General features: G+C 55.7%; 2 protein-coding genes across 20 annotated transcripts in view; both read left to right on the top strand.

The window, feature by feature from the left end:
• Window positions 1-388: 388 nt before the first annotated feature.
• On the top strand, window positions 389-10,862 carry BDH1 (3-hydroxybutyrate dehydrogenase 1). Its single transcript, XM_083364024.1, has 6 exons — window positions 389-527; window positions 1,923-1,995; window positions 2,435-2,545; window positions 4,634-4,778; window positions 6,576-6,728; window positions 6,976-10,862. Exons 1-6 carry the CDS (start codon window positions 430-432, stop codon window positions 7,443-7,445), a joined length of 1,050 nt encoding a protein of 349 aa, XP_083220150.1. The 5' UTR covers window positions 389-429; the 3' UTR covers window positions 7,446-10,862.
• A 4,478-nt stretch (window positions 10,863-15,340) lies between these two features.
• The window catches only part of DLG1 (discs large MAGUK scaffold protein 1), a 75,293-nt gene continuing 64,337 nt past the window's right edge, over window positions 15,341-26,296 (top strand). For 17 of the 19 annotated variants that reach the window (XR_014492673.1, XR_014492674.1, XM_083363887.1 and 14 more), the window contains exons 1-3: window positions 15,341-15,483; window positions 15,615-16,243; window positions 25,580-25,750. Coding sequence is in view for 17 of the 19 variants with exons in the window: in XM_083363887.1 (XP_083220013.1) it covers window positions 15,465-15,483; window positions 15,615-16,243; window positions 25,580-25,750 (819 nt within the window). In the remaining 2 variants the exon portion in view is untranslated. The remainder of the gene's footprint in view (window positions 15,484-15,614; window positions 16,244-25,579; window positions 25,751-26,296) is intronic. The other 2 variants (XM_083363890.1, XM_083363889.1) reach the window with 1 other exon arrangement.

The following is a 26,296-nucleotide window of genomic DNA, read 5'->3' as shown; positions in this document are numbered from 1 at the left end:
CCCTTCTGGGGGGGCAGCAGCCGGTGACCCCCTCCGAGGGAGCAGGGAGGCTGGCCGGGCTCCCTCACCCCCCCCTCCAGCCGCCGTCCTGGCATGCGGAGGGCGAAGAGAGGCGGTAGGGAGCGCCCCCCCCCTGCTGGGCTCTGCTGGGCTCTGAGTCGCCCTGTTTCCTGAATTCAGAGCAGACCGTCTCCCGGGGAGGCTGCTGGGGTCACCAAGGCAGCCAGGAAGCCAAACCAAGGTGAGTAGGCGGGGCAAAGGCATCTGGCCGTCTGTGAGGGAGGGGAGTTGCCGGACCCCCGTGCTCTGGTGGGGGGAGCCTCCGCGGGGCCCGCCCTCAAGCCCGGCCATAAAGGTGGGAGGGGGTGCAGGTAGCACAGAGCGGCCTCTCTCCTCTTTGGCAGAGTCGGAGCAGCAGAGACGCCCCCCATGGCGATCCTCTTGGCCGCCACCCGCGTCGCTCGGCCTCTTGCCCGGCTGGCCCTGAAGACTCCGCACTGCGAGGATGTCGCGGCCGCTGGCCTGCGGTAAGTACGGAGGGCAGGGCGCCGGGCTGGAGGTCCGCTTCTGTCTTCTCCAAAGAAAGTCCACGGCCGACCACCGACCATTTAGCGACCGTGTCGAGCGTCGACGGCACCGGGGGGAAAAAGCGACTTCTGACTTACGGCTGGCGCTCCGTCCTCGGTGATCGCCTGATCTGAGTCCGGGTCCCCGCCTGTATTCAGGAGGGTTGCCGCATCACGGGGCCGAGCGATCGCCATCTGCGACCGTCCCAGGTGGCGTCCGACAAGCAGAGCCAATGGGGGGGATCCAGGTTTGCTTAATGACCGCATGATTTACTTAGTAACTGCAGCATATGCTTAACAACCGTGGCAAGAATGTTGTAAAACCTGACACGATTCATTTAACAAATATCTTGCTTAGCAACCGAAATTCTGGCCCTAATTGTGGTTGTATGTTGAGGCCACCTGTTCGCTTGGGGGCCCTGAATGCTCCACCACACCCTGGTTTGCTTAGGAGGAAGATGAAGAGGCTGCTGCTGCCGCTGCTGCAGCCACCCGGGTGGGGGTGGGCGGGGGTCCAAGCCAGCAGAATCGGCCCCTTGATGAACCTCTTAAGTGCTGCTTGGCCTCCAACAGGGCTGCAGAACAGAGTCCGAAAAGATGTCCTTGTTCCAAAGTCCCCCCAGATAACGCCAAAGGGGGCTGTGCTCACTTGAGCCCCCATCCCTGGGGCAGCTGTTAGGATTCTGGGTGTGTGTGTGTGTGACTGAATTCCCCAAACAGGAAGGCCACGGGTGCAAAGGTGAAACCCTCCCTTTCCTGGGTTTCTGCAGACGTGTGCGTAAAGAGGAAGGGTCCTGCCCAGAATGGGTGGGGCGGGGGCGGAACCTTCTTGCTGCTTCTCAAGAGCCCCCCAACCTTTGGAGGCCTGGCCAGCTGTCCTCTCAGTTTGGCTGTTTGAGGGTCCTGCCCACAAGTCAACACAGCTCTTGTGGCTGCGTGGTGGGGGGTGAGCGTGGCCATTAGCCGAGGGGCCAGGGGCTTTGGCCGAGAGGTCCTTGCATGCTCCCCAGAGCCAGGCAGCACCTGGGCGTGCCAGTGAATCATGGGGTCAGCAGGCCAGATGTGTTTCAGTCGCTTGGAGGGAAGAGTTCTGCAGACGGGCCGCGGCCCCTCCGGAGGGTCTGGCCGCTGGTTAGAGGTCAGGAGGCATGCCTGGCTTGCACTGCTTGCCCAGGCACCCACGTTTGAACTCGGAGGTCCCGGAGGTGCCCATGCTGGCTTAGCAAACACTCTGGGAGAGTCGGGGCAGGAGGGGCCCAGAGATCCGATCCATTTCGGCTGAAGCAAGCGGACCCAGCCTGTCTCTTCTGCACCAGGCTGTGGTTCCCAATGGCAGCCGTGTCCTCTCTCTTTCAGCCTGCTTCCCGAGGCTCAGGCCACGGCCCACGGCTGGAGGAGCCAGCGCTGCTACGCCACTGAGGTGGAAGAGGTGAGAGGGGAGGATTCACCAGCTGGGCGGAGGAGAGGACAGCCTCACTTGGGAGGCCACGTGCCCGTGGCGGGCTGCCTTCGTCTCTGCAGGGCCCCTGCGTTGGGCCCCAGGGCCAGGGCTGCCTCTGGAAGACAGGCAGGCCTCGTCCCTCTCTTGTCTGCTGCTCCTCCTCAAGGGCCACGTTGAGGCCTAGAGACCTCCCCAGCCGGGCAGGGCAACACTCAGTTCGCAAAGCACCTAAGGCCGGCCAGTGTCCGTGCGGCTGCCCTGGGGAGAAGGGCCTGGGGAGCCCGGCCGAGGCGGAGGGCAGGGGAACGTCTTTGGCCCTGTTGAACCTCAGGAGGGGCAGGTGGGTGGCTCCATGGCGGAGGGTCCCATGTCCCTTTGGGATTCTTCTCCGGGCCCTTCAGCACTGTCTCTTGTGCACCCCCTTCAGATCGGCCAGCGCCCTGTCCTTATCACGGGCTGCGACTCGGGCTTCGGCTTCTCCTTGGCCAAATTCCTCCACGAGAAAGGCTTCATCATCTACGCTGGGTGCCTGCTGAAGGTAAGGCCAGAGGGGGCCATGGAATGACTGCAGACACAGTTTAATATCATTGTTTCCCCCCCCCCCCGAAGGATTTGGAACACTCTAGATCAGGGGTGTCAAACTGCCGGCCTGCAGGCCGCTTGCATCCCACCCCAGCTCCGGCAATGCAAAAAGACCCGCGATATGTCATGACATGTGACGCGGCGAGTTTGACACCCGTGCTCTAGATGGTGCAGCTGGCTGTGATTGTGCCGCTGCCCCAGGGGACAATGGGCTCTTCCGCTCCCATCACCACCATCGTGCTGCCGTCTCTGACCTTGCTGCTCGTCCCCCACCGGCCTCGCTCCAGGCGTCTCCCTACCTGCTTTGCTTCCCGAGCCCCTCTGAAAACCCGAAAGCTGGTTGAGTTCAGCAGGCCTTGCTCCAGAGAAATCACCCGGGTGGCCTCTGGCTTCCCCAAATCTGTCCTCCAGGTCCAAAGTGGAGGCTCCCCCAGAGACATCCGACGGCTGGGTGGGATGTCTTCCTTATGGCTGACCGAGCCCTCGGGAGGAAGTGATCTTTGCACACAAGGGGAGGGTAGAAAAGTCCTCCAGGGTCAGAGGTTGCTGCCCACCGTGGCTGGATCCTCCCAGAAAATGGATGGGCAGCAGCAGGAGCCCTGGGGTGGGGGCTCGACCAACAGACCGGCTTCTTACAGAGGGCCGTGGAGAGCGCCTCTCCTGGCGAGAGAAGCCAGAAGTCCAGCCAGCTTGAAGACCCCCCCTCCCCTCAAGCAGAACTCTGCCGGTGTGCTCTTGTCTCTGAGCTGTGTTTGGAAGGGTGTTGGCTTCTTACGACGCAGTAGTCCCTGTGGGCAATTCACGTTCCGATAATTCCTATTGGGTAAAGAGAATGGTTATTGTATTTGCAGAGGACGTAGCATTGAATGGTTAGTTAATAGGCTCTGAAATTAAAATAGCATTCAAAATCGCCTTGATAGCTTGTGGAAATGGGCCAAGGGGAAAGAGAGTGAAGTTCAACAGGTGCAGCTTTCTTCACTCTGGATGCACAAATATTGAAACTCACAGAGGATCTGATTGCAAAAAAAGCAAATGCAGATTGAAGCTTTTGCAACAGAAGTTTGCCATCCAGATCACAAGGGACCCCTGTTCCCCACATTCTGCTCCATTCAGGCCAGCCTGAAGGACTCTGCCGCTCTGCCCCCCCCCCCGCTTCTTTTTCCTTTGAGAAAAAGCAGTGGAGCAGTTTGGAAAATGGCTCTCCTCTTGGAAACGGTGTCAAGGCCTGTGGGCCCTCATTCCAGGGGCCCAGGACACAGAACTCAGTTGCATGTAGTAACACAGCAGCGGCAGCAGTGACAGCCCCGAGAATGTGCAGTCTCCCCTAGGCTGGAGGTGGGCCCCAATCCTCCCGGCTCCTCCTGCCCTGAACCAAGACTGGACTACTGAGCCTTTTGGGGCGGCCCTGGACGTTTGCTCTCCAGCAAGGGGGCTGGAGAAGAGCCGCTGTGTCTGCCCCTCCCCGAAGGACCTGCAGGTCTGCACTGGGCTGACTCTGAAGGCTGTGGGGAGCAGGGGGGGAGGGCTTTAGGAGGAGAGCCTGCCCTGGTGGGCAAAGGGCTTTGCTCCCCCTGCTGGCCATGGCCTGGAAGTGCAATTCCCCTTGCAATTTCTCTTAGGAAAGGGTTGAAATATTCTCAGCTGGGGTTGCGGGTTTTTGCAGGGGTGTCTGTTCTCCAAGGTTGCTGTTTGTAACTACCCAGCCCTGGATTCGCCCGATGGGCCTTGGGAGAAGCACCATGGCTGCGGTGGTGTGTGAGACTTCAGAGTGGCAAATTCTCCAAACCCCGATTCGCTCTGGCCAGACACGCATCTCCCAGTCATGGGAAACGATGACTTTGAGCCCTTTGCCCAAAGCGGGTGGGAAAAGTGCCCGGATTGGCAGGGCGACCCCTTGTGCGGAGCTGCTGTGTCTGTTGACGGGGCGTTGCAAGCTGGCGCGAGACAGACCCCTCGCGATTGCATGACGCCCTCCCACGGGGCGGTGGACGTCTCCTGTTGTGGGGCAGCAGAGGCCCACCCTGCTTCTGCCGCTTTTCACCAGGAGCAAGGCCGGGGGGGCTCAAAGGAACTGGACAACATGAAGAGTGACCGAATGAGGACCGTCCAGCTCAACGTCTGTGACAGCGAGGAGGTGGGGCGTGCCGTGGACTACGTGACCAGCAGCCTGAAGGATCCGGAGACTGGAGGTGAAAGAGAAAGGGCACGGGGCTGGGGCAGGAATCGCACAAGGGAGGGAAGAGCCGTTTCCCTGCCCTCCGAGCCAGTCCCCGTCCCCACGCGAGGCCAGCGCTTGGCCCGAGTCCTCCCAGCTTGAGCGCAGCTGCCCCTGCGCTTGCCGCCTCCATTCCAGCAGACGCCTCAGGCAGGCAGGCAGGCAGGGAGGGTGTCTAGATCAGTGATTAGGGAGTTGCCAAATGTTGTATTGTGGCTCCTTGATCCCACGGTGATTTTCTAGCGTGGAAAAGACAGCAAAGTCCCCACGGAAGGCAGCAAATAAACCAGGAAGCTGCAGGAAGCTTTGATGCTTTTGATGCACCCGGAGCTTCTCCTGCTTCATAGTCCAAAACGTTAGTTTTCCTCCATCCGGTCGAAGGCTTTGGTGACGGTTCAGGAGGCCGCCTAGGGAGGGGTCTCCCTGCTCCTGAGTAGCTTCGCGAGGTCTGGGCCGGCTTTTGCTCCTTTTCCCCATGGGTCATCCTTTGACCTCTCCCCCCCCCCATCTTTGCACAGGATTGTCTTAGAGCAGCCCGACACCCTGAGGGCCAGAGCGAGACGTGTGGCCCATGCAGCTGCTGCTCCTGACTCACAAAAGAGGGTGGGAAGTAGGCTTGTCTCTGAACTAAGGGGTGCACCAAATGGAAGATATGGGTGGCCTTGAACCCAGACAGGTCCTCATGATCCAAATGTTTTGGGTCAGGAGCCCAGAATGTTTTCCTGTTACGGCAGCTTTGGCCAACATCCCCTCAGTCTGGACTCCCTCCCCCCCCTTGTTCCCCTGGGGGAGCGGTGGAGGATTCTGAGGGTCTTTGGGATTACTGGAGGAGGCAATCTCTGTAGCTCTGGGTGTCCCTGGGGCGTCCCTTGGTGGCGTCAGGGAGTGTGGGGCGCGTTCCCTGTTCTCAAGCAGCCGCTTGCCCTCGTGGGTGTGGCCAGACAACAGCATCCTCATCTGGGACCCAGGCAGGACGAGACAGCCCCCTCCCCTCGCTGATTATCGGGGAAGTGTATTCCAGAGGGCAGGATGGCCTCCGGCCCCCGCCTCCCTCGCCTCCGAGGCCGGAATAACCCCAGCTCCCCTCCTGAGCCCGCTGTACGGAACAGGCCGTTCTGTTCGGAGGAGTCTGTTTTGGAAGTATCCTTGCAGTAGCAGAAACCTTTTCCGAGCAGTCAGTGCAGCGCCTGTAGGCGTCATCCTGCTAAGCCAGTTTTTCCTCCCCAATCGGCATGCAAGCGGCTGTGTTTTGCACCAGTTGCAGGTTCTGCTAGTCCTGGAGGTTGTCCCAGCCACGGCAAGACTGGTCTGGGAAGGAGCCACAGGAGAGCTGCTGCTGCTGGGGTGGCTCCGGTCTCCGCCTGCTGCTGGGTTGGGAGCCACGAATCCTTTGGAGGAACCAGCAGCCTGATGCTTCCTCAGATCTCCTCCTCTTCCTCCTCCTCCATCATAGGAGCCCCTGGATCTGAACCAGGGGACCCAGATAATCCATGTCACCCCAGGCTCCAGCAGCTGTTCTGGAGAACTGGAGGACCCTTCCCTAAAAAATGAAAGATTGAAGAGTGGGCAGAAGTGTCTTCTTTTCAGAAAAAGAGAGGGAGAGAGAGAGAGAGAGAGAGAGAGAGAGCAGCGGTCATTTGTTGGGCCTCTGGAGTTTTCAACTAAGGTTAGGGTTACTGACCTTTGGCCTTCCTAGAAGTGGAAATCCTCTTCCCAGATAGAATTACTGGCAGAGATGGCTAAGACGATTGCTTCGTTTGCCTCCTCTCAGGTCTCTGGGGACTGGTCAACAATGCTGGGATTTCCACCTTTGGGGAGGTGGAATTCACCAGCATGGACACCTACAAAGAAGTGGCCGAAGTGAATCTCTGGGGCACCATCCGGACCACCAAGGCCTTCCTGCCCCTGATACGGAGAGCCAAAGGTAAGCAGAGTCCCTCCCTGGACAGGTGGGCGCAGAGCCCCAGCGCAGCCAGAGGGTGGTGGAGCTCCTCCCGGTGGGAGGGGTGACGGTCGCAGAAGGAGGGCTGGTGGGGGGGTCCCTCCTTCGCCCCGGCAGGGCCGCATCCTCTGAGCCTGGCTGGGTGGCCACTTCCAGAGGTGGCTTGCAATTGCGGGATCTCTGTGGGGGGCCGCTCCCTTCACGGCGCCTTTGCCCCTCCCCCCGGCAGGCCGCGTGGTCAACATCAGCAGCATGATGGGCCGGATGGCCAACCCTGCCCGCTCCCCTTACTGCATCACCAAGTTTGGGGTGGAGGCCTTCTCCGACTGCCTGCGCTACGAGATGCGTCCGCACGACGTGAAGGTCTGCATCGTGGAGCCGGGCAACTTCATCGCCGGCACCAGCCTTTACAGCCCCGAGCGCATCCAGGCCATCGCCGACAAGATGTGGGACGAGCTGCCGGAGATCGTGCGCCGCGACTACGGGCGGAAGTACTTCGACGAGCAGATCGCCAAGATGGAGTCGTACTGCAGCAGCGGCTCCTCCGACACTTCGCCGGTCGTGGAGAGCATCGGCCACGCTCTCACCTCCACCACACCCTACACCCGCTACCACCCCATGGACTACTACTGGTGGCTGCGCATGCAGGTCATGACCCACATGCCCGCAGCCATTTCCGACCGCCTCTACATCTACTGAGGGGTGGGGAGGGGTCCTGCGGGAGCCGGACCGGCGAGGGACGCTCGCGCTAAAGGTTAAGGTGTACGATTCTCCGGCAGCCGCTGGGTTATTTGGTTTTAAAGTCTGTATTTTAGGCCTGTTATTAATTTAAACGTTGGGACGTAATTTAACCCCTTGCATGGTGTGTCTGGTAGGCAGGAGGACCTCGTGTCTTTCAGAGGGACCCAGATGATTTATTTCAAGTATTCCCTTCTTTGCCTGGCTTGCATTAGGGGAATTTGATCACCTCCTCCCCTCCTTGAGAAAGGCTGCCCACCCAGTCCCGGACAGCCTGGGGCTCATCCTTGCTGGGAGGCAGCTGGCCTTGGTTGATTGGGGATGGGAGGGGGTAATCGCAGCAGCCAGGGGCCACTTGTCTACCCCTGCCTTTGCACACTCCTTTTCAAGGCTGCCACGGACCAAGCGCTGCCGTGTCCCTCTGCCGCCAGAGGAGCTGTGTCCGTGGGCTCCACCCCCCTGGGGGGTTCTGCCAGTGCACAGAGTCCCTCCTGCAGGGGGGCGGGGCAGCCTGGCCTTAGTCAGGGGCTGCTGATCAGGCTCCAGGCTGAGTTCTTTGCACTAAGGTCCCGGTGCCGATGGGTGGGGGGGAATCGCAGGGCAGGAGGGAGGCCGCCTTCCACCTGCCCCAGCGGCATGAGCCACCCACAGCCCGGGAGCCACCATGGATCACTCCGTCTTGACCGTGAAGGTCATTTTTCTCCTGGCACTTAAAATCCTCCCCCCCCCCCAGCAGATCAGGCCAAGCAGGGTGCCTGCCCCCCAATCCTAACCCGTGAAGTCTGTGTGACTCGTGGCTGTTAATCCCTGGCCGGCGGTGTTGTGTCGGGAAGACCCGGCAGAGATCTGGCACCCCTCGTCTGTCGCCAGGGGAGGGGTGCCTCGTGGGGGCCCAGGCCTGTGGCCGGCAGTGAAGGGGGACGGGGGAGCATCACCTCCAACTAGCAAGCGGGAGGGGCTGTGATCGGATGTCTTCTCTTTCGATGAACATTAAACCATGTGACAAACCTGCCTGAATCATTGGCCTTTTTCATTGACCAGAGACCAGGCGCTTCTGGCCGCTGAGAGGGAGGGGAGGGCAAGAGGTGCCCTCCTCCTCCTCCCCCCCCCCCGGGGTCGGCCCTGCCCTCCTGCCCAGGAGACTAAGCAGGAAGGTGGCCGGGCACCAGGACCCAGAGGACCATCTTGGGCCAGTCTCTGTCCTAGTAACGGGCCGGCCAGGGTGGGGGGCTTTCGTACAGCAGACCCAAGAGCTGAGGTGGGCTTTTCTCTCCCCACTACAGCACTTTCTCGGGGCAACACCCCCCCCACCTCGCACACCCACGAAAGGGCATAGATTTTCCTTAGCTTTTTGTCTGTGCCCCTCCCTCTCTGGAAGATTCCCCCCTCCCCCAAAAAAGAGACTGTGCAGCCTCAGAAGCCCATGAAAACATTCATTTGGCCCCCAATTATGTGACCCCGTTTATGCGTTATGCTGCATTTTAATATTGCATTGCTCCACGGCCTGTGAGGAGGGCGATAGATGGGCCTGTGGGGGCCAGGAGGAAAAGGAGACCCCTGCCCCTTCCAGGCTAACCTGTGGTGGAGCTGCCCAGGCCCTTTCTGGAATAAAACACGCACAAGCATTTTGGTCTAATTAAGAGCCTCGTCCTGAAATTGAATGAGCTTGGAGGTCTTTCAGCAGAGCAGGCGGGAATCCGTCCCCTCCCCTCACTGCCCCCCTCGCAGCCAGCACTTCTTGGAGTTGCAACCTCTGCAGGGAATGGCTGTCCTCCCCCCACACACACACAGGTCCTTCCCTCAGCTGCAAGCTCCGCGCTCCCCAAGGGTCTCTGCCCCACCAGAGGTGGGGGTGGGGGTGAGAAAGAGCGCAGGGGAGAGGGGGAGATCCGAGGTCCCTCTGCCTTTTCAGGGGTGAAAGCTCCTTTCCTGCCTCTTCTCTAGGAAAAGGGTCTGCAGGAAAGAGCGGCTTGAGAATTCTCTCCCTGCCTGAAGAGGGGGGGATGCTGGCCATGGGTGGGTGGTGGGCTTCTCCCCCTGGCTCACTGCAGTGTGTGTGGGGGGAAGAGGCTATGGCACTGCCCTGGGCCAAATGAACTGTCTCGGTGGGGCCCCCAAGGGGTTCTTGGACAATGGGAGACTGACCCCCCACCCCCCCTGCCCCCCCCATGGGCCTGCAGCTGCATGCTGAGCAGACCCCCTCCCCCAGGATTGAGCCGCTCTGTGTGGCAGGAGGGGAGGGGAGGGAAGCGAGGCAGGGGTACTGCAGCTTAGGGGTCCCAGCTGTGTCTGTACCCCCTTCGCTTTCTGGTTGTCTTCTGATAAGGACAGAGGCGGCAGTGGTGGTGCCCTCCCGTGCCGTTGACCCCCGTGTGCTGTTCCCACCTGCTGACCCCCAGCTTGATGGTAAAATACTTGCCTGAGCTGGTGAGTCAGGGTGGTGTGGCTGAAGGATGAAGCCTGGGGGGTGGCCTTTCTGGGTGCAGGATTGCCCTGCCTCCACCCCCCACCCCCCTGGAATGGCTTCTCTCTTTCCAGCTGTGTGGGGAAGACGCCCCTGACTGAAGGTGCAAGGGATTCCAGCTGCTTTGGGAAAGGTCACTTCCTAGCCAGGCTACAACTCTGGGTTGCGCCCCAGTCTTGTGTTTTTTCTCCCCTGTTCTTTGGGGTAACAAGCTGCTTGCCAATGCCTGGCAATATTGCATACTGGCTGAGTTCACACATGATGCCTAAGCAGGAAAAGACCCGGCATCTGCGCTCAGTGGACAGGCTAAGACAGACTAATGTTAATCTCCCTTAGACTGGTTTCACTCGGCGCAAATCCTAGCTTTTCCTTTATGCTCTGCTGGATTGTGAAACCCCAGAAAAAGGGTTAATTGTGAAAATGCGTCTTGTGATGTGCATGTTTCCAGGGTTGTAGTAAATTGGGGGTGGACCCGCGGGCGGGGGGGTGTCTGACCCCACACCCGGATCCCTCTGAATTCTGATTTTTGCTCTAGGCAACCTTGGCTCTTTTATGACTTGTGGACTTCAGTATCCAGAATTCCTGAGCCAGCCGTGCTGATTCAGGAATTCTGGGAGTTGAAGTCCACAAGTCATAAAAGAGCCAAGGTTGCCCACCCCTGCTCTAGGCAGAGCTAAGAGGATGAGTGGCATTTAGAATAACAAGTAAATTTAAGATTGTACATTAACTGCTGTAAAGAAGATGGAAAGCCATTTCTTCGTACCCTTTTTTCTATTTTTCTTTTACTTTCTCCCCCCTTTCTTGCGTGCTTAGCTTTCTCTCTGGTTTCTTCTTTTTCTCATTTTATATTAGTTTATATTAGTTTTTTATTTTCCTTCTTAAACTTTTAATAAAATTACAAAGTTTGTGCACCAGCTACAGCCTTTCCTGGATCATGACTTTCTGTACTCAGTTCATTTTATTTATTTGTTTTATTTTAATTCCATTTATATCCCGCCCTTCTCTGAAGACTCAGGGCGGCTTACAAGCTTAGCAGTAGCCTTCATTCTATGTATATGCCTGCTTATTAGGGCTTTCACACACACACCCAAGCGGCATTATTACAAAGTCAGCTTAATTGCCCCCAACAATCTGGGTCCTCATTTTACCCACCTCGGAAGGACGGAAGGCTGAGTCAACCTTGAGCCTGGTGGGATGCGAACCTGCACTAATTGCAGGCAGCTGGTGTTACTTAAGGAGGCATTAGCCCACTGCGCCACCAAGGCTCTGGTACTCAAGCCCTGGTCATCTCTCATCTGGACTACTGCAATGCGCTCTATGTGGGCCTACCCTTGAAATTCATTCGGAAGCTTCGCTGTTGCAGAAGGGAGGCTGCAGCGAGAGCCGTCTCTGGGGCCACCAGGACGGCTCCTGTCATACCCCGGCTCTGCCAACCTCGTTGGCTGCCTGTCTGCTTCGGAGCGCAGCTCCAGAGGGCTTGCTTCTGACCTTTAGAGCCCTCAGTGGCACATAGGTCCAGGCTAGCTGATGCACCACTTCGTCCCGCTAGGACAGACATGTCAAACCCGCGACGCCTCGGAACTTTTCCCCCATTGCCGGCCATGGGGTGGGCGCAGTTTCATCGTGACGTGTCCTGCAGGCCGGCAGTTTGAGCACCCCCTTGCGCTAGGACATGCCTGTCCTGCTTGTGCCAGCAGAGAGGCTTCTACTAGGGATCCCCTCGGTCAGACAACTCCAGGAGAGCCTTCTCTGTCACAGTGCCTGCCCTTTGTGACCCCCACCCTCCAGGCTAAGATATGCCCCCCGCTGGCTGGCCTGTGGAGCCCAAGGGAGAATTTTCCCCTCTGGAGGGGGCTGCTGAATTGATGCTGACTCCCCCTCCTCACTCGCTCTCTGCTCCACCTGTCCACTTCAGAGAAGGCCGATTACTGTGAGGGGGAAGGGGTTTGTCAGAACAGTCTCTCTGAAGTATCTCAGGATCTGGGCTGGTTCCAGACAATGCTAGGGCATTTCCTGAGTGATCCACTGAGTGCCCGGCAAACTCTGGCCATAGCTCACGTTCCTGATCTGGTTGCCCCTAGTCCTCCCGGGTAACGGATCCAGAGGTCGCCTTAGTTCATCCAAATGCTTCTGAAATGAACGTGGTGGATCCCAGCAAAAGCTCCGATCTTCCTCTGTTCACCCACAGGATGAGCAGCAGCAGAGCCCCCCTTTCATCCACCTCGGCTGCCCGGAGAGGGGGAGGCAGGCAGGCAACCTGGGGGGGGGGCGGGTTGGTAAAGTCTGAATGGAAGTTTTCTTTCCCATTTTTCCTTTGCGTGTCATGATCAGGAGATTCATTCCGGGGGGGGGGGGCGCTTCTGGATGTTTAATGGGAGAAAGATGGGGGCTCCTTGGAGAGGGGGGCTGCTGCTTTCTGCACCTTGCAGGTGCCTCCCCGCCCCTCCCCGCACGAGGCAGCCAGGCTTTTCCTACCGGAGGAAGAGGGGGGGATGGCTTGCAGTGAGCTTTCTCCACAGGCAGCAAAGAGGCTCCTGTGCCTTGGAGACTGTGGCTGCCTTGGTCTGGTGCACCCTTGGGGCTGGATTGCTACGCTCTAGGGACTCTGGGGTGCTCCTTGGCTGCAGCTGGGAGGAGCCAACCGGCTGCTGTTTCGAGAAAGGCCTGCCGCGACAGGGCAAAGGCTGGACGGGGCATCTCCACATCCCAGGCAGACGGGGGGGGGCTCCCACACAAAAGCTGATTGTTCCTGGTGCCTGCGGGGCCCACGTGGCGGAGCTTGGGGCCTCCAAGCCCTGCAGACACCGCCAGATGAATCGGGCTTTGTGAGATGCCAGCAAGCCCATCACGGCTGGGATGTGCTGTCTCCACCCCCCCCACCCCACCCCCGGAGGTGGCCAGAAGGTCCTCCCTGCCCTCCCGTTCCCTGGATGGCCAGTGCAACAGGGCCAGGAGCTGCCTCCCCCCTCCATCAGCCTGCAGCCTCCAGCACCAGCAGCCTGAGCCCTGGGAGTGTTGCCCCCTTAACTCCCCTCCCTCTGCGGCTGCTCCTTGAAACGCAGCATTTCTCTCTCGTTCATCCTCAGCCCCAAAGGGCCAAATCTTTTGCGGTGGGAAAAATGCAAGGTGGCAAGAGGGAAGGAGCGTGTTGAGTGCCAGCAAGTACCCAACACAGCCACCGCCTCTGCCACTGCCCAGGAGGAATTCCCCTTCAAGGCAACAGGGAGCAGCACATATGGGGCTTAAGGAAAGGTGGGGACTAGGAGCTTGAGATTGGCTGTTTGCACATCTTCAACGGGATGGGGGAGCTCCCCTCCCCCCTCCTTCAGGTGATGTTATGATAGTCAATCCTAGCCAAAGGATTCCCCCCACCCCTCCCCCCATGCCCTAAACCTCAGCCCTGACAATTCCCCCAGGTGCATTTCTGTAGCTTGCAGTGCTCCCCCACTCCTCAGCCCCCTTCATGAGCCCCCTCCTCCTTTTCCCCTCACCCAGCATAGCTCTTTTTCCCCACAGATGCCGCCAGCCTCAGTTTTTGTTTGGGGGGGATTCTTGCATTCTGTCTTCATCTCCACTACTCCTGAACGGCTGGTTCCCTCGGAATGGGGAGCCACTTCTCCGGCCAGCCACGAAGCCCCTCTTCGCCCCGTCCATCCCTCCCAGATACCCCTCCCAGCAGGGAAACCACTGGGCTCAGCCTGGACCTTGGCAGGAAGGCCACCCTGAGTTTGCAGAGGCATTTAGGCAAGGTGTGTGGCTGGAGGTAAAGCTCTTTCATGTGATGCATAAAATTAAACTTTATTAAAAAGATAAAATCGTAAAAAAAACATTGGCTGTCTCTGAAGAATACAACACAGCACTGTGGGAAAACTCAGGGGCAGCGATGCCACCTCCAGATGCCTGGCTGCAAGAGGAGCCGTGCAGGTTCTCCCCCCCTCCCCCATGGCCCGAGGAGGTTGGTGGGGCTGGGGCACCTTGTCCTTGCGGTGGTTTCCTCCTGGGAGATGCCTCCAACAGCAGTCACGGTTCTTTGCAAATTTAGAAGAGCCACATTAGTCCACAGTGGCAGCAACTCAGGAACCTGGTAGCAGCTCTTCCAATTGGCAAATTTCATTAAAAGCCATAAACTTTTGTGAGCCGCAGCTTAATACATCAGATGCATGAGAAATTATCCCTTTGTGAAATGTGTTAGTTGGAAAAGCTGCTCCCGGATTCCTCCTGCGCCCTTAGGTAGCCTTCGGTCTCTGGGCCCTGACTGAGCCCGCTTCTTCTGCAGGGAGCAGAGCCTGGGAATCAGCGCTCACAGCTCCCCCCCCCCCCGCCCTGTCTTAATAGCGAAGGCTGCTGGCCCTGCCAGCCTGTGATTTCTACCCTGCCTTGGATATCTGACTGATCATGTGGAAAAGGCCAACCAGATGGTGTATGGATGACTGCTCTGGTGGGGCACAGACATTTGCCCCTTCCAGAAGACCCCCCCCTCCCCTGGGGCTACAGCCGCAGAGCTTTCCCTTGCTTCCTATTCAGGCAAATGGGGCAGCATCAAAGTGCCAAAACATCTGAGCAAACATTTCCACAGCGGGGGGGGGGGGGGGGGAAACGAGGCAGCTCTATTTATTTACCGGGGCTGCAGAGGAAAGTCCATCTAAAACCGCCAACTCGCTCGACGAGTTTCTGCGGCTTGGACCGAGCCTCTTCGGGGCCAGCCTTTCACGCGTCCCCTGCCCCGCCTCGGTCCCCCTTGCCTTTCGCTACGGGGCTCCAACCGGGCCTGGAAAGCGCGGGGCCCACGCCGGGCTCCCCGTTACCCAAAGGCAGAGCAGGGGCGCCGGGCTGGAAAGCGCCGGCAGGCCCGAGGGCAGCGGGCTCCGTCTGCGGCTCTGCTCCCCCCGGGCCCCCCCCGCACGCCCCGCTTTGGACCATGAAACCTCTGCAGGAAAAGACCCTTCCCCTCCCACCACCCCCCGCTCCCAGGGCCCTCCAAGCGGGCGCCCGCCTCCCCCCCCTCGGGCGCCGGGGGCTCCCGGGTGGTGGTGGGCGCGGGGCAGGGGCAGCCGAGACCCCTCGCGGGCGGGGGGAAGGAGCGGAGGGGGGGGTCGAGCTCCGCGCGGGCGGGGCTGCCCCTCGGACGGGACCCCCGGGCGCACCCGCGGGGGGGGGGCGAGGCGAGCGGGCGCGCTCCGCTCAAGACCGCGGTGGGCGGGGCGGGGGCGGGCCCAGGCGGCGGCGGTTAACCAATGGGCGGACACCGCGCGCGGGCTCTGCCCGAAACTTTCTGGGCGGAGCCGAGGCCTGGCGCTCACCTGGCCCGCCCCGCCGGGTAGGTAGGGGGCGGGCCGTCCGGCGGGGATTGGCGGGCGGCCGGGAGGCGTGGCCAGGCGCCCGCCTGCGCCGCCATCTTGCCTGAAAAGTTTCGGGCTCCCGGCGCCGCCCGCCCGCCCGCCCGCAGCCAGGAGGGTCGCCGGAACAGCCGCGGGGGGGGGAGCCCGGGAGGGGAGGCGGCGGGAGCGGCGCTCGCCATGCCGGTCAGGAGGCAAGGTGGGCCCGGGGGTTAGGGTTAGGGGCCGGGGGGGGCTGCGCCGTGCCTCTGGGCGCGTGCAGAGGGCGGCGGGGGGGGGAGGAAAGGCTCGGTTCCGACGGTCCTCTCCCCCCCCCTCCCCGGCCCGCAGACACGCAGCGCGCCCTGCGGCTCCTGGAGGACTACCGCGCCAAGCTGAGCCCGCGGGAGGACCGGCAGCTGCGCAGCTCGGTGGAGCGGGTCATCGGCATCTTCCGCAGCAGCCTCTTCCAGGCCCTGCTCGGTAGGCGGGGGCCCCGGGCGGGGGGAGGAGGAGGAGAAGCGGCTCGCGGGACCCCCCCCTCCCTCCCCCCCTCCTTCCCTCCCTCCCGCCGCCGAAGCCCCCTTGCCAGGCGGAGGGCGCGGGGCCCGCGTCGGTGTGTTCCCCCGGCCCTCCCCGGCCGCAGCCCCCTTCCCCGGCGCCCCGGGAGGCGGTGGCGTGGCGGGTCCCCGGGAGCGGCGTCCTCCCTGCGCGGAAGGGCCGGGGGGGGCAGGAGAGGCCCCGGAGGAAGGCCGGGCGGGGGCGGGGAGAGTTCCTCCCGAGCAGCCGGCGCCCCTTCCTGCCCTCCAGACATCCAGGAGTTCTACGAGGCGGCCCTCCTGGAGAGCCCCCAGAGTGCGGAGCCTCCTCCGAAGCCGGCTGAAGCTGCCCAGCCCGGGAGCGCCTGGGACGTCCCCCGCCCGCCCAGCGCCGGCCCGACGTCGGAGACCTCGCCCGGTAGCCGGACCGCCGACACCCAGGTGGGTGCAACTCCGGCCTCCTTGGGAGAGGAGCGCCTCCTGGGGATGGCAAATGGGCCTCTCGGAGAAGGGCCTATTTTGCCTTGCCTGCCTCTGTCCGGGTAGCTCAGCACTTCGCTTTGCTGTGCAACACTTGCAAACAAGCCTTAGAGTAACGATCAGCATCTACTCCAGAATCACCTTTGCAAATTGCACCTAAGTTATACTTTCCCCAAACAGCCGTGGTGTAAAAAAAGATGTATCGGATTGGAAGCTCTGGGCTGGGGGTGCCCCTTGGAAGAAGGGGTGCTCGGGATGGGGCTGCTGGTAAGGCAGCTTGAGCTCTGCCAGAAATGCCCCCTGCTTTGGGTTACTCTGTCATAGTGGGCACACGGACTGGGGGGCGGGGTTCTATTAAGAGTCCTTGCATTGGTCTGGGGGAGGGGAAGGAGATGGGGGGGGAGCAGAGGAAATCACCCGCCCCGCTGAAATACGAAATACATGGCTAGCCAGCAGCAGTCACTTCTGAGGGCAGAGAGGCCCTTGCTGTGCCCCCACTTCCAAAGAAACCCTCCTTTGGTTGGCCACCAGAGAGGAGACCCCCACAGCCAGGCTCCCCCAAAAGGGCCCGGGTGGTGGGATATATTCATTTGGCTTCTTCGTCCTGCCTTTGGATGCTGCCTTCTGCCTCCAAACGCCCCACCGCGCTGAACTGCCAGCGGCCTGGCCTTGGGCAGGACTAGTGTGCGCATGGAGGAGCAGTGGGGAGGCCCGACGGTTTTGAAATGCCCATTGAGAGAAATGTAGCCAGTCCTCATTGGATTTCTTTTGTTGGACTAGGACAGGGGTCGGCAACCTCGGCTCTTTTATGACTCGTGGACTTCAACTCCTAGAATTCCTGAGCCAGCTGGCTCAGGAATTCTGGGAGTTGAAGTCCACGAGTCATAAAAGAGCCGAGGTTGCCGACCCCTGAACTAGGAGAACCAAAGGATGGTTCTTTGGGATGTGCCCTTTCACCACTGCACGTTTGGGGAGAAATGCCAGTCCACCCACCTGCCTACCTGTGCGTGATTTAAATGAGCTTTTGAACAGTTTCCTTGTGCGCTGGCACGGATCATGGTTAGCGATAGGAAAGCATTTTCCTCAAGCCCAAGCTGAATTCTACAAACTTCGTTTGCTTTAATTGTTATGGACAGAGAGGATGGAAAAACTTTCTCCCACTGAAAACACGGAAACCCACAGCAGAATAGTGTAAATTTTGTTCTTTTTGGCAAAGTTAACGGTTTTTCTTCAGCCAGCCTTTGAGCAGGGACGCAAGGAAGTTATTGTTACTTAAAGCTCAGGAAGAGGGAGATGGGGATGGGGGCGGTCCTCGGTGTTCTGGCGAGGAATCCTTGGAACTGGAGGCTCTTTCAAACTGACAGAAGTCACATTAGGAAGTAAGACTTCGCAGGATGCTGGAAGCTTAGAACCAACTTCCATTGGAAGTAGCGGATCAGTCGTCAGGAACCGTCTTTCCAGCTGCTTGGGAGAAGCACGTGTCCATCATCTGACAAAATTTTAAAAAAAGAACCTTAAGCGCAGACTCGATGGACCACTAGGCCTTTCTCTGCCATCAGTTGTCTGTGGGGTTTCTCCCCCCCCCCCATTTCTGTGTTTCTGATATTCTGGCAAGAATAGGCTGCCCTTGGGGCTGAATCCTCTGGAATACCATGAAATGCTTCTGGTAGGGATTAACTTCTGACAAATTGCCAGGCCATCCCAAACTTGACAACATTCCCCACAATGTTCTCTTGCTGATAAGGCAAATTCTTATACGCCTACCAAAAATACATTTTTCATATTTCCAATTTCTCTGATTACAGCATAGTTCTCTTACTGTTCACGTCCCTTTTGACATCGTAAGGTTCAAGGCACGTCCCTTTTCTGTATGCGGATACGTGCATAAAAAGATGCACAATCAAAATAAGGTGCATTATTTTGGGGGACTTTTAAGTCTGGTTACAGTAACACAACGCCTCTCCTAGCTATCCACAGCTGCTAAATGCTATTTAAGAGCGAAGGGATGGAAATTTCAAGGGGGGGATGAATTGAGACTTCCAGCTGTCCACCCCTCCTGTTAGCCATGGGGAGGGGGGGAGGATTGTTCTTCGCTGTCCATGGCCTGTGACTCTTCCTCCTCTGGGTGATGCTGAAAAAAGCCTCCATCCCGGGCAAGGGGGGCCAGGTGTGAGCTCTTTGGAGCCCAGAAAGTCTCTTGATCTCCCTCCATTCTGTGTCTTGTCTTGGGGTTCTGATCTTCTGCACCCCTTTTCTGGAGCCTGTTTGGTATGCACAGCCCTATTTTGTGCAAAAACTTTGCCGCCTGAAGGAATTGGCCTAGTGGCTTGGTGGCCAGTCTCTCTCTGTAACTCCTCAGATTCTTTTTTCACAACCCACTAAATTTCTTGTTTACAGTGATTTTGTACGATGACTATATGTTCTCCACTCATTGCAGTGGCAGATGTCTTCTCCTTAATTTTCTGACACTAAAGGTAGACCGAGGGGCCCTTCTCCATCTCTTCCTGGCTCCTAGAAGATTCTGAACTGGCGAGTCGGGCAGGCGATGCTGCGGGCACAGTTGCCTTCCGGTTCCTTGGAGCCTCTGTAGCTTGCAAAGGAAGACTCTGCAAAGCCCCCTCCGCCTCTTTCTGCACTTGGGGGGGGGTTGATCCCACTCGGATCTCCAGGGGATTCTACGTTTCTCCCTCCTGATTGCCATATTGGCAGCGCTGCCTCCTTTCTGGACCGGGTGCCAATTTGTCCCAGAATTCCTTGGCGTCTTCCTCTATTACGTCTTTGCCTCATATTTACTGAGCATCTGTTAGTTCTGTGTTTATGATTCTTTTGCTTTGGCTGTATATTTTTGTGTATCATTGCTGTGCCATTTTATGCCCTAGAATATAACACATAATGTATTTTTCGAGTTAGTGGGCCATTGGAATTTATTTGTGCATTCATTCATCCTGGACATATTTCACTTTGGCAATTTCATGTTTTCCTTGAGAGGGAAGATTCTCCGTGCCCTCTTTGGAAGCGTGGTTCCGGCCACTTGCAAAGGAACATGGGGGAGTGCGAGTGGGGCACCCCCAAGCCAGCCTCTGAGGAATGGGACAATAAGGTGGGTCTGTTTAGGGTGTAAGTTTGACTATGTCTACAAATGCAGGTAGCCCTGTGCTTAGGACCATCTGCTTACTGAAGGGCGCTGGAAAAAGAGATTTGCAGCTGGTCTTCAGACTTAGCGACTGTTGGCGGCTTCTCTGCGGCCCCTTGGCAACCAGCAGGGTGGTTATCCCTGGGTGGCTGCCCTTTGCCACCTTCCCCACTGACAGGAAAGGTCAGTGGGGTAAACTGCACATGTTTAATGACTGTAATTCACTTAAGGACCACGGCAAAAAGGTGGTAGAATCGAGTGTGACTCACTGCCCACCTTGCTCAGGCCTTCCGCATCAGTGGAGGACCTTCCCTGCCTAGAAGGCGGGTCCTTTTCTCCTGAAAGGGCAGATGGGACAAGAGCCCACCTAGGGGGTCTAAAGAAAGCAGATTGTGTTTGTGTTTGTGTGTGTGTGTGTGAGCTCTTTCAGCTATGAGAGCAGTTAAGCAGCGTTCCCCTCCCCCCTCCCAGGCTGTTCTTTGCAGGCAGTTTAGTGGATTCCTATGCCACTGAGTGGGAAGGATCGGGTCAGAGATCCCTTTGCAGACAAGGGAAAATCATGTGTAACCTTCTGTTTCTGCGGGGACGGACACACACCCACACACACACACACACCCTGGCCCTTTGTTATCTGGAAACGAAAGCTGAGTCTGTCATAGATGTAGACTAACAGAATAAATAACTAAGAACTCGATCGCTAAAACTGGTTGGGTTTCAGGAGCCTGGCATTTGTGGGGAAGCGCTGGCATCAGGAGGGCCTGGCAGCACTGGGGCCTGAATCCATCCGGATTGACCAGTGGGGGAAAAGGGGGGGGGGAAGGAGTGGGTTCTGTGGGGAGAAGGACTGCCCTGCAAGAGAGGGAGTGAGGATGGGGGTGAGCAAGAGGGGGTTATTTGCAGGGACAAAAAGGTGGGGTTGCAGTTGTTTAGGGAAGTGTGTTACTATAGGCTGGGTCCCCTTTCCTGTCGCCTGTCTTTGCTGACATGTATTCCGCACTTTGTGTAACGTGAGTTATTCCCGGTGTGTGTGTGATGGGGGATGTTTGTATGTTTCTGGGCTCACGGTTGTGGTGAGATGGAAGTTCCAATGGGTCATTTAGTGCCAACATAAACAATTTCTTCGTTTGGTAGGTCTGAAATATATATTTTTTTGATCATCTGAAATAAAATGCCAAGCTCTTGAATATTTCAGATGCTGGCTTCCTTTTTTTCTTTTTTTTGCAAGGGTGCGTTTCAGGCGCCAGTTCTACAGCTCTTTGTTTCTTTTAATTGCTATCTTGGTGAAAGAAGTCTTGGAGGGAACATTTTTAAAACTATGAGACACAAAGCTATTCGCAAAGACAGTGGCGTTCTTGGTGTGCTTCTGCTGTGTTCCGCTTTGCGGCGGGCACGCGCCCCCCCTCCGCTCTCGTGCTTGGCCCCGCCAGGGTCCTGCCCTGTGGAAGGGGAAGCGGCCTCAGAGAGGGCTGGCTTGGGCCTAGGACAGTTCTGCCGATCTCTCTCTGTCCCTCCAATTTAGTGCGTTTCCTCAGCAGGACCTCCTGCTTGCTTCCCACAGATGTGAGATGGACGGCTATATAAAATGAATAAACAACCAAGTGAAAGAGGGTTGTTGTTGTTGTTAGCTGCGAAGTCGTGTCCGACTCATCGCGACCCTATGGACAACGTTCCTCCAGGCCTTCCTGTCTTCCACCATCTTCTGGAGTCCATTTAAGCTCACGCCTACTGCTTCAGTGACTCCATCCAGCCACCTCATTCTCTGTCGTCCCCTTCTTCTATTGCCCTCGATCTTTCCCAGCATTAGGCTCTTCTCCAGTGAGTCCTTCCTTCTCATTAGGTGGCCAAAGTATTTGAGTTTTAGCTTCAGGATCTGGCCTTCTAAAGAGCAGTCAGGATTGATCTCCTCTAGGACTGACCGGTTTGATCGCCTTGCAGTCCAAGGGACTCGCAGGAGTCTTCTCCAGCACCACAGTTCAAAGGCCTCAATTCTTTGGCGCTCAGCCTTTCTTATGGTCCAACTTTCACAGCCATACATTGCAACTGGGAAGACCATAGCCTTGACTATACGCACTTTTGTTGACAGGGTGATGTCTCTGCTTTTTAGTGTGCTGTCTAGATTTGCCATGGCTTTCCTTCCCAGGAGCAAGCGTCTTTTAATTTCTTGGCTACAGTCCCCATCTGCAGTGATCTTGGAGCCCAGGAAAACAAAATCTGTCACTACCTCCATTTCTTCCCCATCTATTTGCCAGGAATTGAGAGGGCCAGATGCCATGATCTTGGTTTTCTTAATGTTAAGTTTCAACCCAAGTTTTGCACTCTCCTTCTTCACCTGCAACAAGAGGCTCTTTAGTTCTTCTTCACTTTCTGCCATTAGAGTGGTATCATCTGCGTATCTTAGGTTGTTGATATTTCTTCCAGCAATCTTAATTCCAACTTTTGATTCATCTAGCCCTGCCTTTCTCATCAGGTGCTCTGCATATAAGTTAAATAGGCAAGGCGACAGTATACAGCCTTGCCGGACTCCTTTCCCAATTTTGAACCAATCAGTGGTTCCGTGTCCAGTTCTCACTGTTGCTTCTTGACCCGCATATAGGTTTCTCAAGAGACAAATAAGATGGTCTGGTACTCCCATCTCTTTAAGAACTTGCCACAGTTTGTTATGATCCACACAATCAAAGGCTTTAGCATAGTCAATGAAGCAGAAGTAGATGTTTTTCTGGAACTCCCTAGCTTTCTCCATGATCCAGCGTATGTTGGCAATTTGATCTCTAGTTCCTCTGCCTCTTCGAAATCCTGCCTGTACTTCTGGTAGTTCTCGATCCACATACTGCTGAAGTCTAGCTTGTAGAATTTTAAGCATGACTTTACTAGCATGAGAAATGAGTGCAATGGTGCGATAGTTTGAACATTCTTTGGCACTGCCTTTCTTTGGAATTGGAATGTAAACTGATCTTTTCCAATCCTGTGGCCACTGTTGAGTTTTCCAAATTTGCTGGCAAATTGAGTGTAGCACTTTTACTGCACTGTCTTTTAAGATTTTGAATAGCTCAGCTGGAATACTGTCACCTCCACTAGCTTTGTTGTTGCTCAGCTTTTCTAAGGCCCACTTCACTTCACATTCTAGGATGTCTGGCTCGAGGTCAGTGACCACCTCATTGTGATTATCTGGGACGTTAAGCTCATTCTTGTATAGTTCTTCTGTGTAATTTTGCCACCTCTTCTTAATCTCTTCTGCCTCTGTTAGGTCCCTGCCATTTTGGTCCTTTATCATGCCCATTTTTGCATGGAATGTTCCCTTCATCTCTCCAATTTTCTTGAAAAGATCTCTGGTCCTCCCTATTCTATTGTTTTCTTCTATTTCTTTGCACTGTTCATTTAAGAAGGCATTCTTATCTCTTCTAGCTATTCTCTGGAATTCTGCATTCAATTGGGCATATCTATGTTTTTCTCCCTTGCCTTTCGCTTTCCTCCTTTCCTCAGCTATTTGCAAAGCTTCCTCAGACAGCCATTTTGCTTTCTTGCATTTCTTTTTCTTTGGGATGGTTTTGGTTGCTACCTGTTGTACAATATCGCGAACCTCTGTCCATAGTTCTTCAGGCACTCTGTCTATCAGATCTAATTCCTTAAATCTATTTGTCACCTCTACTGTATATTCAACAGGAATATGATTTAATTCATACCTGAGTGGCCTAGTGCTTTTCCCTACTTTCTTCAGTTTAAGCCTAAACTTTGCAAGGAGAAGCTCATGGTCTGAGCCACAGTCAGCTCCTGGTCTTGTTTTTACCGACTGTATAGAGCTTCTCCATCTTTGGCTGCAGAGCATATAGTCGATCTGATTTCTGTGTTGACCGTCTGGTGATGTCCATGTGTAGAGCCGTCTCTTGGGTTGTTGGAAAAGAGTGTTTGCTATGACCATCGTATTCTCTTGACAAAATTCTATCAGCCTGTGCCCTGCTTCATTTTGTACTCCAAGGCCAAACTTGCCTGTTATTCCGGTTATCTTTTGGCTTCCTACTTTAGCATTCCAATCCCCCATGATGATAAGGACATCATTTTTTGGTGTTACTTCTATAAGGTGCTGTAGGGTTTCATAGAACCGGTCAATTTCATCCTCTTCAGCACTGGTTGTTGGGGCATAGACTTGGACTACTGTGATATTGAATGGTTTCCCTTGGATTCGAACTGAGATCATTCTGTCATTTTGAGGATTGTATCCCAGTATTGATTTTCCTACTCTTTTATTGACTATGAAGGCTACTCCATTTCTTCTGAGGGATTCTTGCCCGCAGTAGTATACCTGATGGTCATCTGAATTAAATTCACCCATTCCTGTCCATTTTAGTTCGCTGATACCTAAGATGTCGATGTTCAGTCTTGACATCTCTTGTTTGACCACGTCCAGCTTTCCTTGATTCATGGATCTTACATTCCAGGTTCCTATGGAGAGAAAATCTTTACAGCATCGGACTTTCCTTTCACCACCAGACACATCCACAGCTGAGCATCCTTTCGGCTTTGGCCCAGTCGCTTCATTCTTTCTGGCGCTACTAGTACTAGCCCTCTGCTCTTCCCCAGTAGCATATTGGACGCCTTCCGACCTGAGGGGCTCAACTTCCAGCATCATATCGTTTTGCCTTTTGGTACTGTCCATAGGGTTTTCATGGCAAAGATACTGGAGTGGGTTGCCATTTCCTTCTCCAGTGGATCACGTTTTGTCAGAACTCTCAGCTATGACCTGTCCGTCTTGGGTGGCCCTGCACGGCATAGCTCATAGCTTCATTGAATTACGCAAGCCCCTTCGCCACGACAAGGCAGTAATCCATGAAGGGGGTGAAAGAGGGACCGAGAGGCAAATGGAAATTGTGCATTCATTGTTGGTCTCTGAAAGTAAAAGAGGCAAAGGGGAAGCGTTGGTAGTAAAACCTTGATTTTTACACCTCATTTGAAGAGAAAGTCCGCCTGTTAAAGCCAAATATCTTAAAACTGTATGAAATGTGTATTTTATATAAAATATTTATGGAAAAATTAGCATAGTAGTGGAAAGTGTAGTCTGAACTGATTCCAGAACATGATTATCCTGAATTCAAATTTTGTTTGTAGCTTCCGGAGTCTGCTGAATGGAGGTTTTTTAAAATCAAGGCTTTACTGTAAAAGATCTGATGGATTCGTGCAAGAAAGTAAAGGTCTGAGTTTAATCCTGAGTGATTAAGCTTGGGACTTGGGTCCCTCAAAAGGGCTTCATTAATTTAATTTTACTTTTAACTTTTGTAACTTAGTGCTTTTATAGCCCTGTACACCGCCCTGAGTCCTTCGGGAGAAGGGCGGTATAGAAATTCAATTATAAATTAATTAATTAATGAGACAAGAAGGTGAAGGAGCAAAATGGGGGGGGGCTTTGAATGTGGGTCGAGCGGGGCCCATTTGCAAGGGTGGGACAGTCTGGCCCACAGGCTCTCTTCGTTTGTGATTCAGAAATTTGTTTATTAAGAGATCGTCGGTTTCTTTTGCATGCCCAGGATAACGTTTTGCACATCATTCTTGTAGGATGTCATTTCCAAATCAGTCCTACTTGTTTCTCTTGCAAGGCATCTTTTAGCACAGTCTGTCCATGGAGGCAAGCACCTCTGGGTCTCTGGTTCAGAAATTTCCTTCAATACGTCCAGTGTTAAAATGTTTTGCTTTGTTCTGTGCTAGTAAGTTGAGTTTGAATGTTCTCCTCCTCCAATTGTCATCCTTTCCGGCTCCTATTGTCCATTCCCTTTAGCTTCTTCCTTAGTCTTTGACTTCTGTGGTTTACAGGGTTGGGTGGTTGTTTTTTTACTCCTTTTGAGTGTTTTCTAGAATTTTGGTTACTCCTGATAGGGATAACCAGGTTTGGTGCGTCATACTTGACATGCCGTAACAGGTGATATATAAATATCCGAAGAAGATTTCTGAATTAAGCTGTTTTGAATGCGGGCTTGCAAAAAAGCGTGATCCGAATAACGTAAAGAAGTGAAAAGCATCGGTCAGGGGTGGCCAGGAAGGCCCACGAAAAGCATCTTGACCTGCCCTGTGGGAGGTTTTGGAGGCCTTGCAGATGCCTCCCCTGCCCTGGGCAGAAGACGCAGGTGGCTGTTGATTTCAGTGTGGTTGTAAAAATCGCCTCTCTGTGAACCTTGCAGAAGTTGGGCTCCCAAGATGAAGACTCCTTCCCCTCAGAGCCCAGCAGCGTCCCTCAGGCTCCGGGCCCAGCCATGCCGGCTCTGGAGCTGGTGCACGTGTCCCAGAAGAGTGTCTCGCAGCTGGAGAGCGTCCGTGGCTTCGTGGGCCACTCGCACATTTCGCCAGCCAAGGTGAGAGCGAAGAAGCTGCGGGAACCAGTCGGAGCCCCAGAGGTGGCCGGCGGCCCGTTCGGGTCTGGCCAAAAGTCCTTGGCGGTTGGTGGGAGACTCTGGGCAGCCACAGCCACTGGGACCGTGGCCGGTGGGAAGCAGTGCTGGAGCTGCCTCACACCCAAGTGTCTCGTCTCCTACCTCTCCGATCTTTGCTTCACCGTCAAAGTTTGAAGTTCTGATTTTTAAAAATTAATTGCCCATTTCCTAGTATAGACAGTCCTCAGCCTATGGCCATAACTGAGTCTGTTGGCCGTAGGGGTGGGCACAGTGCCACGTGCCCAGTTTTCATCATGCGACCACGTGGGGCACTGTGACAGCCATAGCTTCAGACATGGGTCATAGGTGTCTTGTGTCAACAATTTTGAATGGTCTCTGAACGAACGGTCATAAATCAAGGACTCGCTGTATCAGCAGAAGAATCCAGTCAATCTGCGAGTCTTAGTGGTGCAAAAAGGCCGGGCCTTGGGGGGCTTCTGGGATTCTAGGCCGGCTTCTGGCTGTCAT

This window comes from Vipera ursinii, assembly GCF_947247035.1.
Source record: "Vipera ursinii genome assembly, chromosome: 5".
NCBI classification, from domain to species: Eukaryota; Metazoa; Chordata; class Lepidosauria; order Squamata; family Viperidae; genus Vipera; species Vipera ursinii.
Note: the sequence above shows the minus strand (reverse complement) of the source record. Positions and strands in the feature narration are given on the sequence as shown.

What these genes read in the sequence shown, in the direction of transcription:
- BDH1 (XM_083364024.1), top strand. Translation starts at nt 430, where the DNA reads ATGGCGATCCTCTTGGCCGCCACCCGCGTCGCTCGGCCTCTTGCCCGG. An exon ending in ACGCTGGGTGCCTGCTGAAG is followed by an intron (nt 2,546 to 4,633) that starts GTAAGGCCAGAG and finishes GCTTTTCACCAG; the next exon opens with GAGCAAGGCCGGGGGGGCTC. An exon ending in GAAGGATCCGGAGACTGGAG is followed by an intron (nt 4,779 to 6,575) that starts GTGAAAGAGAAA and finishes GCCTCCTCTCAG; the next exon opens with GTCTCTGGGGACTGGTCAAC.